Genomic DNA, 13,070 nt, shown 5'->3' with positions numbered 1-13,070 from the left:
GCCTATTGAGGACCCGGGACCTATAGGAATAGGATTAGCGTAGAAGCTTCTAGAGCCCTCTGAGGCCCCTATATAAAGAGGGGCTCGCCTCAGAGGGGCTCATTCGCCTCAAAAGACTCAGCGGTGTGAGTTCCCCATCCCCCCTCCCTTGTCGCGGCTGTTATGTGGTGAGTCACCTTTGTTGTAGCAAAGGGGGACGGTTTTTTATATTTGAGTGGAAGTTATGGTTTTACCTGAAATTTTATTTATGCAGCCTGAGCCATGGTGGCTAGGCTGTTGAGAGTGTTGATATTTTATTATATATTTATTGAAAGTTTTAAAACCAATAATAAACCGCCACGCCCAATAATTTTTCCAAAAAAATACAGGTGTCTGCTTTTTTATTTTAGGTTAAGTTTTAATGATAAGAAATCCTGCCTACTGTCCCATAGAGAAAGAAATAATGAAATAATATGATGGTGTTTTAAGTCCATGTACTCAATAAATAGCAGAGAAACCACAGAATAACAAGGCCAATGGGAAAAAACGGCAGGTGGTGACTGGACAGAACTCTCACAAGACAGCAGCTCCTTGTTGAGGTATGGGATTCCCTTGAGAACAAAAAATAAAGAGAGAAAACAGGGTGCCAGTTCAGTGTAAAAACAACACTTTATTCCAATATCCACTTACATCTGAATAACTTTCAGACTGCATGTAGAGTTGCTGTGGTATAGTGTGTTGTTTTTACTCACACTGACCTGGTGCCCTGTTTTCTCTCTTTATTTTTTGCAATGCAATATGGCTACCTGGAGGTGTTCTGTACACAGAATGTGTACTGACCACACCCCAGAAACCTAATTTCCTGCTTGTGTGATTGGCTCACCAATTTTCCCAGAAGTCTGCCCTAAGATACATATCAGACATCCCCTGCAACATAAATGTCATTTTTGGTGAGATACCCCCCCAATAGGAAATCATGTCTAAAGGGATGCAGGCCCAGCAATTTTCCTTATTAGTGCCCTACAGGTGCAACAGCTGATTGATAATTATTAAACCACTCCCATTAGATTCACTTGCCCACATGCATTGGTCCTCAGCTCCGGTCCTCGGGGCCCACTAACAGGCCAGGTTTGCAAGATAACTAAATTACATCACAGGTGATCTCATTTGCTGCTCAGTGATTGCAGTATTCTAGTCTGCAAGGTAATACTTAAAATCTGGCCCGTTAGTGGGCCTGAGGACCGGAGTTGAGGACCACTGCCCACATGGACACAGACAAACACGCAGGGATTTCTTCAGAATAACAAAATGTAGGAATCTGCAACAAAGTTTGTTAAAATCCTTGTAATGTACATACACCACCCAGACTCCCAGAGGGGAGTGTTTTTTTTTTTTCTCAACAAAAGTAGAAATCCTCTTTAAGGCCCAACTCCTGAACATTAGCAACACCCCTCCTTCTCACCTGCTTCTTATTGCTGGTATGAAAAAGGAAAAACCTATCCAAATGCCCACCCCTCCTTCTCACCTGCTTCTTATTGCTTGTATGTAAAAGGAAAAACCTATCCAAATGCCCATTTTACTGACCTGAAGCCACAGTCACCGGACACCACCGACCCAATCCTTCTCTCCTCTCGTGTTTACTTCAGCTGTCCACATCACTGCCTGCATGATGTAGACACCTTCTTATGGTGAAGGCGGCACTTCCAACAGCAATGTCCTCTCTCAAAGGGTCTAGAGGCAGGGAAACTCATAGGGGGTGAGGAGAAGAGGCTGGTGCCCAAGAACATAAGGAGCAAGGAAATGCCTGGTCCCCAGGGAAGGAAATTAGCTTGGCTGATAGAGGAAACTGTCACTTTGATCCATTACACTGCAGGATGGCTTAGAAAGAATTGTTTGGAATTGAAACTGTGGAGTAATGTAATTGATGCACAGTGCACTATTTATAGTGATTTTATAAAACTTTGTATTTTTTTTTTTTTTTATAAATAACAACCAACTCTATACTTGCGTACTCTGTTTATTGGTTTTGCACAGAGCAGCCCCGTTCCTCTACTTCTCAGGTCCCCTGCTGGTGCTCCTGGCTCATCCTCTCCCTCCGAGTGCCCCCATAGCAAGCTGCTTGCTATGGGGGCGCTCATGCATTTTTGCTGTTTGCTCCCGAGCCCCGCTCAGGCCCGCTCCCCTGTCAATGGCTGTGATTGACAGTAGCGGGAGCCAATGACTGCTGTATCTGAGCGAATGAGGAGGATTGTGCACATCATTCAAGATCGGGCTCAGGATAGTGTTCGAGGGGTGCTATGGGGGTGTGTGAGCTGTATGCAGAAGTTTTTTTGCCTTAAGCTTGGTACACACTAAGTTTTTTTTTTTTTTTTCGTGTTGCACTAAGAAAAAAAACTGACTGCTCCGGTCAGAGCCACTGTACTACCCATGCAAGGTTAGTTCAGCGATCTTCCCCTGCTGAGCTGTTGTGTTCTGACAGGGGGACGCTCACCTGGCTGAGAGCGCTGATCAAGAGTCTGACGGATGCTGGTTTTTCAGCATGCGCGTCTGACAGAGGCCGAGCGGCCGGCTTCTGTTGGCAGACCGACATACCCAAAGACCGAATGGCAGACTTTTTTTTTAACCAGCCGTTGGTTAAATTTAATCTGACACTAGAATTATTATCTATCCAACTGCCCCACACCTTTATCAGGTACCCCTCTATTCAGATACATAGCTTCGTATAGCGGAAAAGCATTATTTAGCAACGCCTTCCAGGCCATGTTGGTGGGGGCCACTGGTTTCTTCCACGACAAAATTATTTTATTATTTTAGTGCATAGTACAGGAGCAGTGTAAGTAGCGTACGGATCACCTTTTTGGGTGCTAATGGGTCTACCAGGCCCAACAGTCAGACTGCTATGGAAGGTTTTATGCTAATTGCTGTGACCGACTTAACAGTCCATAACCTCCGCCCAAAAATGCTGGATGGGTGCACAATGCCAAAAAGTGTGCAGAAAATCTGCCCTAGGACACCTCCAACAGTTAGAGGGATGCGCTGGAAAAATCCTTGCAAGTTTAGCTAAGGTGTAATATATATTTTATGGAGACATTTGAAGTGTTTCAGTGCAGACACCAGCCTAGTAAAGGTAGAGTTCCGTACATCATCCCAATCATCGCCATCAAACTGCGGGAAGTCCAACAACCATGCAGCATGTCAGTAGGCTAGAGCCCTGGTAGTATCGATGAATAATTGTATATAAATAACAAAAACATAAAAGCCCTGTTGGCTTTAGGGAAGCCCTTGTCTCTGAGCAAGGATTCCTGATCACTAACCCGCACGTCTAGATTGGAAGACCCAAAATGGGCAGAAAAGGCATGCCTAAGCTGGAGGAAGCGAAATAGGTGCAAGTTAGGGAGCTGGTATTTGCGTTTTAAGTTCCTCAAACATCAATCGTAACCCTTTTCCGACCACTGAGCCCACGGTCTTTATCCCATATCTTGTCCAAGTGATTGGGTCAGTATAGGAGAAAAACTGAGACCGCTGGGGATTACACCTCAATGGGGTATATAGAGACACCACGCTGTCTTGGAGTTCAGCCCTCCTGGTCAAATCCCAAGCTTTAATGACAGATCGCATTGACCCCGTGAGGGGATAAGGGGCTCCCCTCCCACCACGGAACACTAAATGGGATAACGCCTCATAGAATCCTACAACTGCAGCCTCCAGTGTTTACTGCTGTATCATCATCAGGCTGTGTTAACTACCTGTGTGCAAAAGACTAATTGCCCTGCTAAGAAATATCTAGCAAAATTGGGTAGTGCCGACCCCCCCCCCTCCCCCCTTCTTTCCAGGGCTGCTGCAACACTTGTGATCTAAGTTGAGGTGTCCCCCCGCCCCAAAGGAAATCTGAAATTACTCTGTCAATGGTCTGGAAAATAGTCTTGGGGATCCAAACTGGTGAGTTCCTGAAGATGTATAGAAATAGGGGGAGAAATTTAATATTTAACAAATTATTTTGCCGATTGGGGATAGCGGCAGGTTACGCCAGGCTTGCATACGTTGTTTAAGGGTTTGTAGTATTGGAGCAACATTTAGAGGTACGGACTGTTGACATAGACAAACCCAAATATTTCACCTTCTCAACCCACTGAAGTGGACAGCCCATTGGGGCCCTCCGAGTCAGAGATGAAACCTTCAACTGCAAAATGTGTGACTTGCCCTAACTAACTTTGGGACCTGAAAATTTTGGAAAACATGTCCAATATGGGTAATGCTGAGGACAAAAACTCCTCATGGTCCCCCAGAAAGAGTACCATATCATCGGCGTATAAAATTCTTTGCATCTTTAAGGGACCTATATGTTTTGGTAACAATATTTTGATTGTGGATGCAATGATATATCTGTAATTTTGTTAAATTCTCCTGCTAGGAGGCGTGTTCCCTATGTGCTAACTTGACAATAGGAGGTGAAGTGATTAGCAGGTCTTTCTGTTGCATAGAGTTGGGTTTGTCCGAAAAGCTGCTGTGTAACTAAATGCTGGCACTGGTCTTTTAAGACTTTTTTTATTTGGAATCGTAATACAGTATTTACTAAAATGTTTTATTTGATTTACAGGGAAAATAAACTATTAAAGGCATACAAAATAGTGGCTAAACATTCTGTTCCTCCTATAGATCAGAAATGTTCAGAGAAACACCTACATATCACCGTGCGCGATAAAACATGTAGAACATTATGATGGACATAGCAGAACATGTTTAAGATTGGAAAGTGACCCAAAGAGTACCGAAATAGAGAACATAGGCAGTGCTCCTCAGCACATAAAGATTATTCAGTTAAAACAAGTCTAGAGAAGAGGTGAAAGAGCAGGTCAATAAAGGAGTTGATAGCCGGGGGACCAGATTTTTTTTTATACTACTTAGAACAACCCCTATGTTTATTTGTTAGTTTTTCTCTCTTTAAAATGGCGTTAACCAGGTTACATCATTGTAAACAGGTGAGAGGACCAGGAGATATCCAGGGCTGAGCGGTTTATGTGCAAGAAACCATAAACACGCCAGCACTAAATTAGATGATGGTGGTACTACATCCTCAGGGAGAATGCTTTGGAGGGCAACCTTAGGGTCAAACGGCAGTTGACCGAAGTGAAAGTCCCAAATAGTTTACAAGACAGCTGACCAGTATCAGAATAATTTAGGGCACTGCCAGAGCCTATGAATTAATGAGGTGTATAGTTTTTTGAGGGGTACAATGTATCCTGTATAAAACAAACAATTGTGTAGGTTTACGGGAAGGAGAAATGGATGCAGCAGGTTTCACCTCAAACTTTGCTGTCCAGTGGTCCTCGTCTTTATCACCAAAATCCCACCTCCAGCCCTCTACACCGTGAGAGTGTATCTTAGAACTTGCTGCCACTAAGAGAGTAGAGTACAAGTATCCTATCAAACCTGTTTTGGAAGTAGGGGGGCCACCATCTTAAAAACCTACAGAAGGGTTGTAAACCATCAAGGATCAAGGATGTGCATGATTGCTTATGTAAGGTGTGGCGAAGTTGTAGGTATTGAAAAAACGACTTTCTGAGAGACCTGGTGGTGTTCCACCATGGATTGAAAATGCGTTAGCTTGTCTTTTTCATATACTTGCTGAAGAAATATAATGCCCACTTCTACCTATGGTCAAAACCCTCTTATTTACCGAATTCCAGATAGTTGGGATTGTTCCATATAGACATACACTGAGAGTCACTGCCGTCCAAGGTTTGTGAATGAGTAAAAGTGTAGGATACTACGGTTTAGATTGAAATTGCCTAGCTTCCAGCAAAGAAAATAGGGGGTCCTATGACATTTGAAATGGAAGTCTCTTCTGAATGGGATCTAGTAACGTTCAAGTCTCTCACCCTACAATCTGCTGAATTTGGGAGGTCAAAAATATATTGAAGGGTTGGGAACCACCAGACTGCCCCCATCTTTTGGCAGCGAGAGTGCTTCTGGCCTGGTTCTAGGCCTTCTTCCTTTCCAGATAAGGTCCATGAAGAGGGATTCAATTTTGCTTTATATCTTCTGCGGTATCATGGAGGCTATATAGCAACTGTGGCATCCCTATAGTTTTGATGAGGTTAACCCTCTCTATAACGGAGAGGGGCCTTTCAGGACCTTTTTTTTTTCCCTGGAAAATGACTGACTTGCATTAAGAAAGAGAAAGCAGTAAAGCTTAGTCATTGTGTTTTACTGCTATAGAAGATGCATTGCAAGTATATGATAATGGGTGACATGGCTGTCTCTGGTACATGTATCTTTATGAACTAAATACAGAATCAAGGGTTTTAAACAATACTTGCTGATAGATTGTGTACATAAAAGTCCAAATCCAGCCATTTATTCTTAGAGTAGGTATGAGATCAAATTTCTTCTAAAGCTGTGTTACATTCGAAACCAAAAATATATATTGCAGCCTACCAATCATTAGATGTGGTGGCTGCATTCATTTTCTTTTGTAGGCTATTTTTCTCTGTTTTCACCTGGTGATTTGGCCGGTAACACACCTTCTGTATTAAAGTGCCTCCACTTTAGCATTGTCAGTCTTGGGGGAGGGGAGTGTTGGATTCACTAGCAGATTCATATACACTAACTAATTAAAACTAAACTCTAGCTCACACGTTATAGGCCATTACAGCAACAGTTTTTTTCCTTTTTGGGATAAGTTTTACATAAAAGCTGACAATTGTAAGCACCCCTGTCAGTGTTAAATGGTCTGTCTCAATCCTGCTACATTTGCAGAACAGCTTGGTCTGTTGAAAAACAGGCCTACTGGCAGAAACTTAATGTGAAAATAAAAGTGAAAAATAAAAGAAACCCTAAAAAAAGAATACCAATGCAGCCGTCACTTGAAAGCTGCAATATAATATATGTTTGCTTTTGAATTGATTACGCTTTAGGTTTGTACTGCTATTTGTCATCATTGGGTAGCTCTTCCTGTGCCTTTTTGGTTTTATACCGCTTTACGTTTGCATGGCTGTCTATCATTATTGGGTAGCTCTCTTCCTGTGTCAATGTCACCATCACAGGAGAAGATGTGGGTGTCACTGGAACAGGAAGACTGAAATCAATAAAAAAATAAAACTGAAAGATGTTTTAAGCCCCTCCACACTCTTTAAATGTGTAGTCATCTCTGTCCTTTCAGAAAGATGTCCCATCATGACTCGCTGTCACCAGGACAGGAAAAGACTGTGAATCTCTCCAACAGGGACACAGACAGCAAAAAAAACAAAAAAACTATCTACTATGGGTAATGTACAGGTTATGTTACTTTGCAGATGCAGATATTTTAGTGACAAAGGCCCTCCATATTGTTGGGTTTTGTGTGATGGGCTGTCGTCTCCTCCCTGATCTGGATTTTAGCCATGTGTGCCTTTTTATATCAGGGACACAAAGAGAAAGAGGCGGTTGCTGGAAAGTACATGTGAAGATGTACATTCACACTTCTGCCCATTATCATGGGTGATTATCATTCAAGCTCAGCAGGAAGTCTGAAGGAGGCAGAGGCAGCAGCCTAAGAGTCGGTTTACACTATGGCGACACGACTCTGTACTACTTCGGGGGCGACTTGTGAAGTCCAGTGCACCGCGACTTCTGCGCGACTTGCACGGACTTCATATAATGAATGTCTATGCAAGTCGCTCCGAGGTCACCCCGAAGTAGTACAGGACCCTTTTTCTAAGTCGGAGCGACTTGTGTCGCTCCTATTAGAACGGGTCCTGTAGCAGTCAATGGACCGCGACTTGTCAGGCTGACAAGTCGCGCTGGTGTGAATCGAGTCTAAGGAGTACAGTGGTTTGGCAGCAGCTTTGATCATCAGCACGGTTTAATCATCTATGCTGCACTGCTGAAAACTTGCAGAATACCAACTTGGCATGTGCATGCTTGTATGCAAAGTGGCAGCTGCTGCCCAACATTATACATTGCTACAGTACAGCCAGGTGAATTCCAACTATTTCATGCTGTTGGCATGATAGTGAAAGGCTGGGGGAAGGTGTGGCGGTCAAAAGGGCTCCCTGGACACTTGTGGAGCCCCCAAGGCTTCAGCCTAGGTTGCCCAGTGAGTGTTCCAGCTCTGGTGAGTAGAAAGAGTTTAATTTTATCTCTTGGGTAGTGAGATCTTTTTGTCTTTCTTTTACCTCCACTTACTTGCTGATCGTACCTCTGTTATTATTGTTACTCTCCAGTATGAGAGTAATCCAAAAATGACCAGCCTTGTTGCACTACTGCTCAGAAGCATCACGCTCCTTTCTTCTATCCCGTGGTATAGCTGGCTGCCCGAAGCCCAGGAGGCTACATCCTTTCCTGTACTGTACAGCCGTGGCCAAAAGTTTTGAGAATGACACAAATATTAATTTTCACAAAGTCTGCTGCTTTAGTGGTTTTAGATCTTTTTGTCAGATGGTACTATGGTATACTGAAGTATAATTACAAGCATTTCATAAGTGTCAAAGCCTTTTTTTGACAATTACATTACGTTGATGCAAAGAGTCAATATTTGCAGTGTTGACCCTTTTTTCAAGACCTCTGCAGTTCGCCCTGGTATGCTGTCAATCAACTTCTGGGCCACATCCTGACTGATGGCAGCCCATTCTTGCATAATCAATGCTTGGTGTTTGTCAGAATTTGGGGGGGGGGGGGGGTGCTCCATCATGCTGGAAAAGGCATTGTTCGTCATCAAACTATTCTTGGATGGTTGGGAGAAGTTGCCCTTGGAGGATGTTTTTGTATCATTCTTTATGGCTGTGTTCTTAGACAAAATTGTGAGTGAGCAAAAACAAGGAAGAAAGCCGCTCAGGTGCAAGTTCAGCACTCGGTGCAGGTCAGATCCACCATCCAAGCATGTAGACATCCAAAAGAGAGAGACCGCACTCAAAGATGTTAAATAAAAATCCTTAGGACTCCTTTATTCTCCATAAATCCAACAGACAGCAGACAGACAGTGCAATACACGGACAGACGTGTCGGGTTGACGCGTTTCACGATAAAAATCGCTTATTCATAACCACACACCTTGAGACTGTGGATGCCAGCAACCTTTTGTAGATAAACCAAGTAAAAGGTGGATAGGAATGTAATTGCTTACACCCTGAGTTAATTGATATGAGAAGGCACACAGCTGTTCATTTAGCAATCCATAGTCTCAAGCTGAAGACATTTAGTTACAAAACATGTCTCCCTCCCTGCAGGGGGAGGGAGAAGGGTACATACAAACAATGTAAAAACACATGTTTCAATAGAAAAAATACATATAAATACATGTGTGTATATATATATATATAACGGGCTGAAAGAATCAAAGAAATATAACAAGTAACACATGACATGTATACTTATAGGGCTTGTCCTCTGGTAGTCAATAATAGCTACATAAAAGTTGTCTTTATCCAAAAGTAATTCTTAAAAAAGAATTCTGTCTGCTGTCTGTTGGATTTATGGAGAATAAAGGAGTCCTAAGGATTTTTATTTAACATCTTTGAGTGCGGTCTCTCTCTTTTGGATGTCTAAAATTGTGAGTGAGCCCACTCCCTTGGCTGAGATGAAAGCCCCCACACATTAATGGTCTCGGGATGCTTTACTGTTGGCATGACACAGGACTGATGGTAGTGCTCACCTTTTCTTCTCTGGACAAGATTTTTTTCTGGTTGCCCCAAACAATCGCAAAAGGGATTCATCAGAGAAAATGACTTTACCCCAGTCCTCAGCAGTCCAATCCCTGTACCTTTTGCTGAACATCAGTCTGTCCTTGATGTTTTTACGGGAGAGAAGTGGCTTCTTTGCTGCCCTTCTTGACACCAGGCCATCCTTCAAAGTCTTGGCCTCACTGTGTGTGCAGATGTACTCACATCTGCCTGCTGCCATTCCTGAGCAAGCTCTGCACTGGTGGTGCCCCAATCCCGCAGCTGAATCAACTGTAGGAGACGGTCCTGGAGCTTGCTGGACTTGTTTGGGCGCCCCAAAGCCGCCATCACAAATGCAGTGGAAATTTTTTTTAATGGGATTAAGGTAATTTTCATGGCAAAGAGGGACTTTGCAATCTATTGCAATTCGTCGGATCATTCGTAACAATCGAGGCAGTAGTCTTTGTGAAAATTATTTGTGTCATTTTCAAAACTTCTGGCCACGGCTGTACATTGATTAAGAAAGAACCAGGCTGCACACCAGTAATGTAGAAACATCCAGTGAGTTTAATGAGCAAGCAGTAAGGACAAGCGGGACAAACAGGCAACCTCCCACTCCAATGCGGTTCATCCCCTACAGGACCTAATCATAGGGACTGTTATTACTCCCGATTTAGCCCCTGTAGGAAGTGAACCGCGTTAGAAGTGTGTGCAGCTTGTCCTTACGGCTTCCTCATTAAACTCCCTGGATTTTTTGAAAGATTTCTGAAGCCACTAATTCAACTGCCATTCGCTTAAAATCTGTTTACCGCCTTCTTTAGACGAACAGCAAGCATTCTGTATTAGAGTTCACATTGGACAGTGCAGTCTCGAGTCAGTCTGTTAGAATAGATAAGGGAGGAGCGGGGGAGTGCCTCGCCATCCTAGGTTATAAATCTATTGATGCGCACAATTTAGAGACACCACTTAATCCTCGCATTAACGAGTGGCTCCATAGAACACTGCAAGAGAAAGGAGCCACCCTTAAACCTTAAACCTAGGGCAGCAGTCAAGGCACCAGCTAAAACTGTAACATAGTCAAGATTTAAAAGATAAAGAATCTGTATCCTTTTAAAGTGATTAAATCAGTGGCAGAAAGTGCTTGAATAAATGAGGGTTTAATATCGCTTTAAAGTGGATCTTCACTACATCTGAGCACCACAAATCAAAAACACAATTTAATTTATTCTTAATATCCCAAGCAAACTGCCCCTTCCATCCTTGTCTCTATGCTTTATTTTGTTAAGAAATCACTTTGAAAAACAACCCCCTAGCCGTGGCGATCTTGAGTAAGGGCAAATGGTTCATGTAGCATTTACTTCCTGGAATCCATCTGCCCTTAGCTCTCCGCATGCAGGAGAGTGTGTGCTTAGCTGTGAAAACTCCTCCTCCTGAAGACTCCTGGGATGTGGGACATCATTTACCTAGGCAAGAAACCAGGAAGTAACTAAAAAAATGTTTAAAACAAATATGATATATTTCCCTGTCTATTTACTAATGCTAGCAGGCTGAGGATTGAAAATAATCAATGTTAATTGAGTGAGTGAAGTTCCACTTTAAGGCTGTTAGCCAATATTTTGAGTTCTTGGTCTGACTGACCACTCTCCTAGAAGGAACAGTTTGAAGACCATAACATACTCGCTGTAATTGTGTAGTTGCTTGAAAAAAAAAATGTATCTGTATACTGTATATTAAGATGTCAGTCATATTTTTTATAGGGTGCTCTGCCTTCAATGGTTTCCCTACTGTATGTGAACTCCAAAGAATTCCCCTGTAGGCAAAATCCCTAGTCAGTGCGTTGTATCAAGATAACTGTTAACTCTAAGGAGCTAGTTAAAGAAGTCCACCCTAAAACTAAAATAAATCCCTGCATCTATACATCTCCACAATCTAACAGTAACCTATCTAGCCCTGTAAAGAGGAAATCCGTATACTTACCTTATTTGCAGCCGATCCGACCTGATCTCCAGCGTTGGAAGCTCTGCAGAGGACACAGCTGACAACGGCTGTGAAATGAATGGGAAGTGACGTCACCCGTAGACTTACTATAGGGCTTCCGTTGTCGACTGTGCCCTCTGCACCCACCTCCATAGCGAAGCCGCGGCTGACAGCTCAGCGTGGGGTCGGATCTGCTTCAAAAAAGGGAAGTATACTGATTTCTACTTTACAGGGCTAGATAGGTTAGTGTTAGATCGTGGAGATCCTATAGATGCAGGGATTTTAGTGTTGGGGTTGACTTATCCTTTAATCGTGGATCCAGCTCGTGCAAGGCTTGAGATTCCCTACCTAAGTCTACTCCTATCTAAAGAGCAGATGTATACGGGATGTCTGAAACCTGTTTCACTAATATTTTTCTAATCTAAATGATATGGCTTTGTTACACCTTGGTCAACTATGCACATGGTAGGAACACTGATACACTGCCATGGTGGCTGTCCATGACAGGATTGTAACCTGTATTGGTATTTGATCAATTCTTTTTGGTGTCAGTAATGCAAAGATATAGGCTTATGGCAATTGATGTGTATCTACATTCTCCAATTTCAGGGTGGATGGGAAAGAGCCACCTCTGGAAGGCCGTCTGGAAGGGAAGACACCTCTGCGTGACTTTCCTAGATTATCACCTGAGAACAAGGAAGCTCGACCCTTTCGGCCTCCAAGGAATGGGATGGTCACACATGTCCAGCGATGTGAACAGAAGAACATAGATCAGGTAGGCACATGGTATATAAGAGTCTGAGATTTTTGGGTTAGATCGCAGCATTGGTTCTAATCTATTCTTCCTTCTCCAAACAGAACAGAGAAGTGGCTCTTCCCCCTGATGAGAGGATTTCTGAATCAATCAATTCACAGCATTTTGCAGGTATCTGAAAACCTCCTTTCGTCCTAGAAGTATATGCTTTAGTTCTGTTTAGGGTTGCACAATCTATAGCTGCTATTGTTCAATGGTTTTAACATACCCCAAAGGATTAAGGTTAAAGAATGCATAGCAAATGGAGCAGATGCAGTGTGTGATATGTATCCTTAACAAAAGGGCAAAGTTCAGAAGCTGACTTAAAAAAGCACTCTAGTCAAAACTGCAAATAATAATACCCTGGTACTCCAACTTTCCATCCAGGCACAGCTGTAGTGGGCTCGGTAACTCCACTGTTTTGTTGGTAACTTGATGAGAACCCCCAGCTTTGATGCATGAGTTACTCCCAAGACCACCTGCTGCCTCCCATGTATGGGCCTTATGTGTGTGTGTGTGTGTATGTATGTATGTATATATATATATATATATATAGTTACTACAAAGTAGATTCCCTGTTTTCACAGCCTCCAGATTGAAACCTAAATGTGATCGCTGTTAACAGAAGCATTAAACTAGAGATATAGCCAAAACTTTCTTTTCGTTTTATGTAGAGCAAGGTA

The 13,070-nt window shown here is 42.9% G+C and overlaps 2 protein-coding genes across 4 annotated transcripts in view; one reads left to right on the top strand and one right to left on the bottom strand.

Moving 5' to 3' along the window:
* TMBIM6 (transmembrane BAX inhibitor motif containing 6) overlaps positions 1 to 13,070 on the bottom strand; it is a 168,602-nt gene that overhangs the window by 27,508 nt on the left and 128,024 nt on the right. The window lies entirely within an intron of this gene.
* NCKAP5L (NCK associated protein 5 like) overlaps positions 1 to 13,070 on the top strand; it is a 141,894-nt gene that overhangs the window by 120,371 nt on the left and 8,453 nt on the right. For 2 of the 3 annotated variants that reach the window (XM_082245541.1, XM_082245540.1), the window contains exons 9-11: positions 7,142 to 7,246; positions 12,204 to 12,369; positions 12,453 to 12,519. In XM_082245541.1, coding sequence (XP_082101667.1) covers positions 7,142 to 7,246; positions 12,204 to 12,369; positions 12,453 to 12,519 — 338 coding nt within the window. The remainder of the gene's footprint in view (positions 1 to 7,141; positions 7,247 to 12,203; positions 12,370 to 12,452; positions 12,520 to 13,070) is intronic. The other variant, XM_082245542.1, reaches the window with a different exon arrangement.

Source organism: Pelophylax lessonae (assembly GCF_965119305.1).
Source record: "Pelophylax lessonae genome assembly, chromosome: 2".
Taxonomy (NCBI): Eukaryota; Metazoa; Chordata; class Amphibia; order Anura; family Ranidae; genus Pelophylax; species Pelophylax lessonae.
This window is presented reverse-complemented; position numbering and strand designations above follow the sequence as displayed.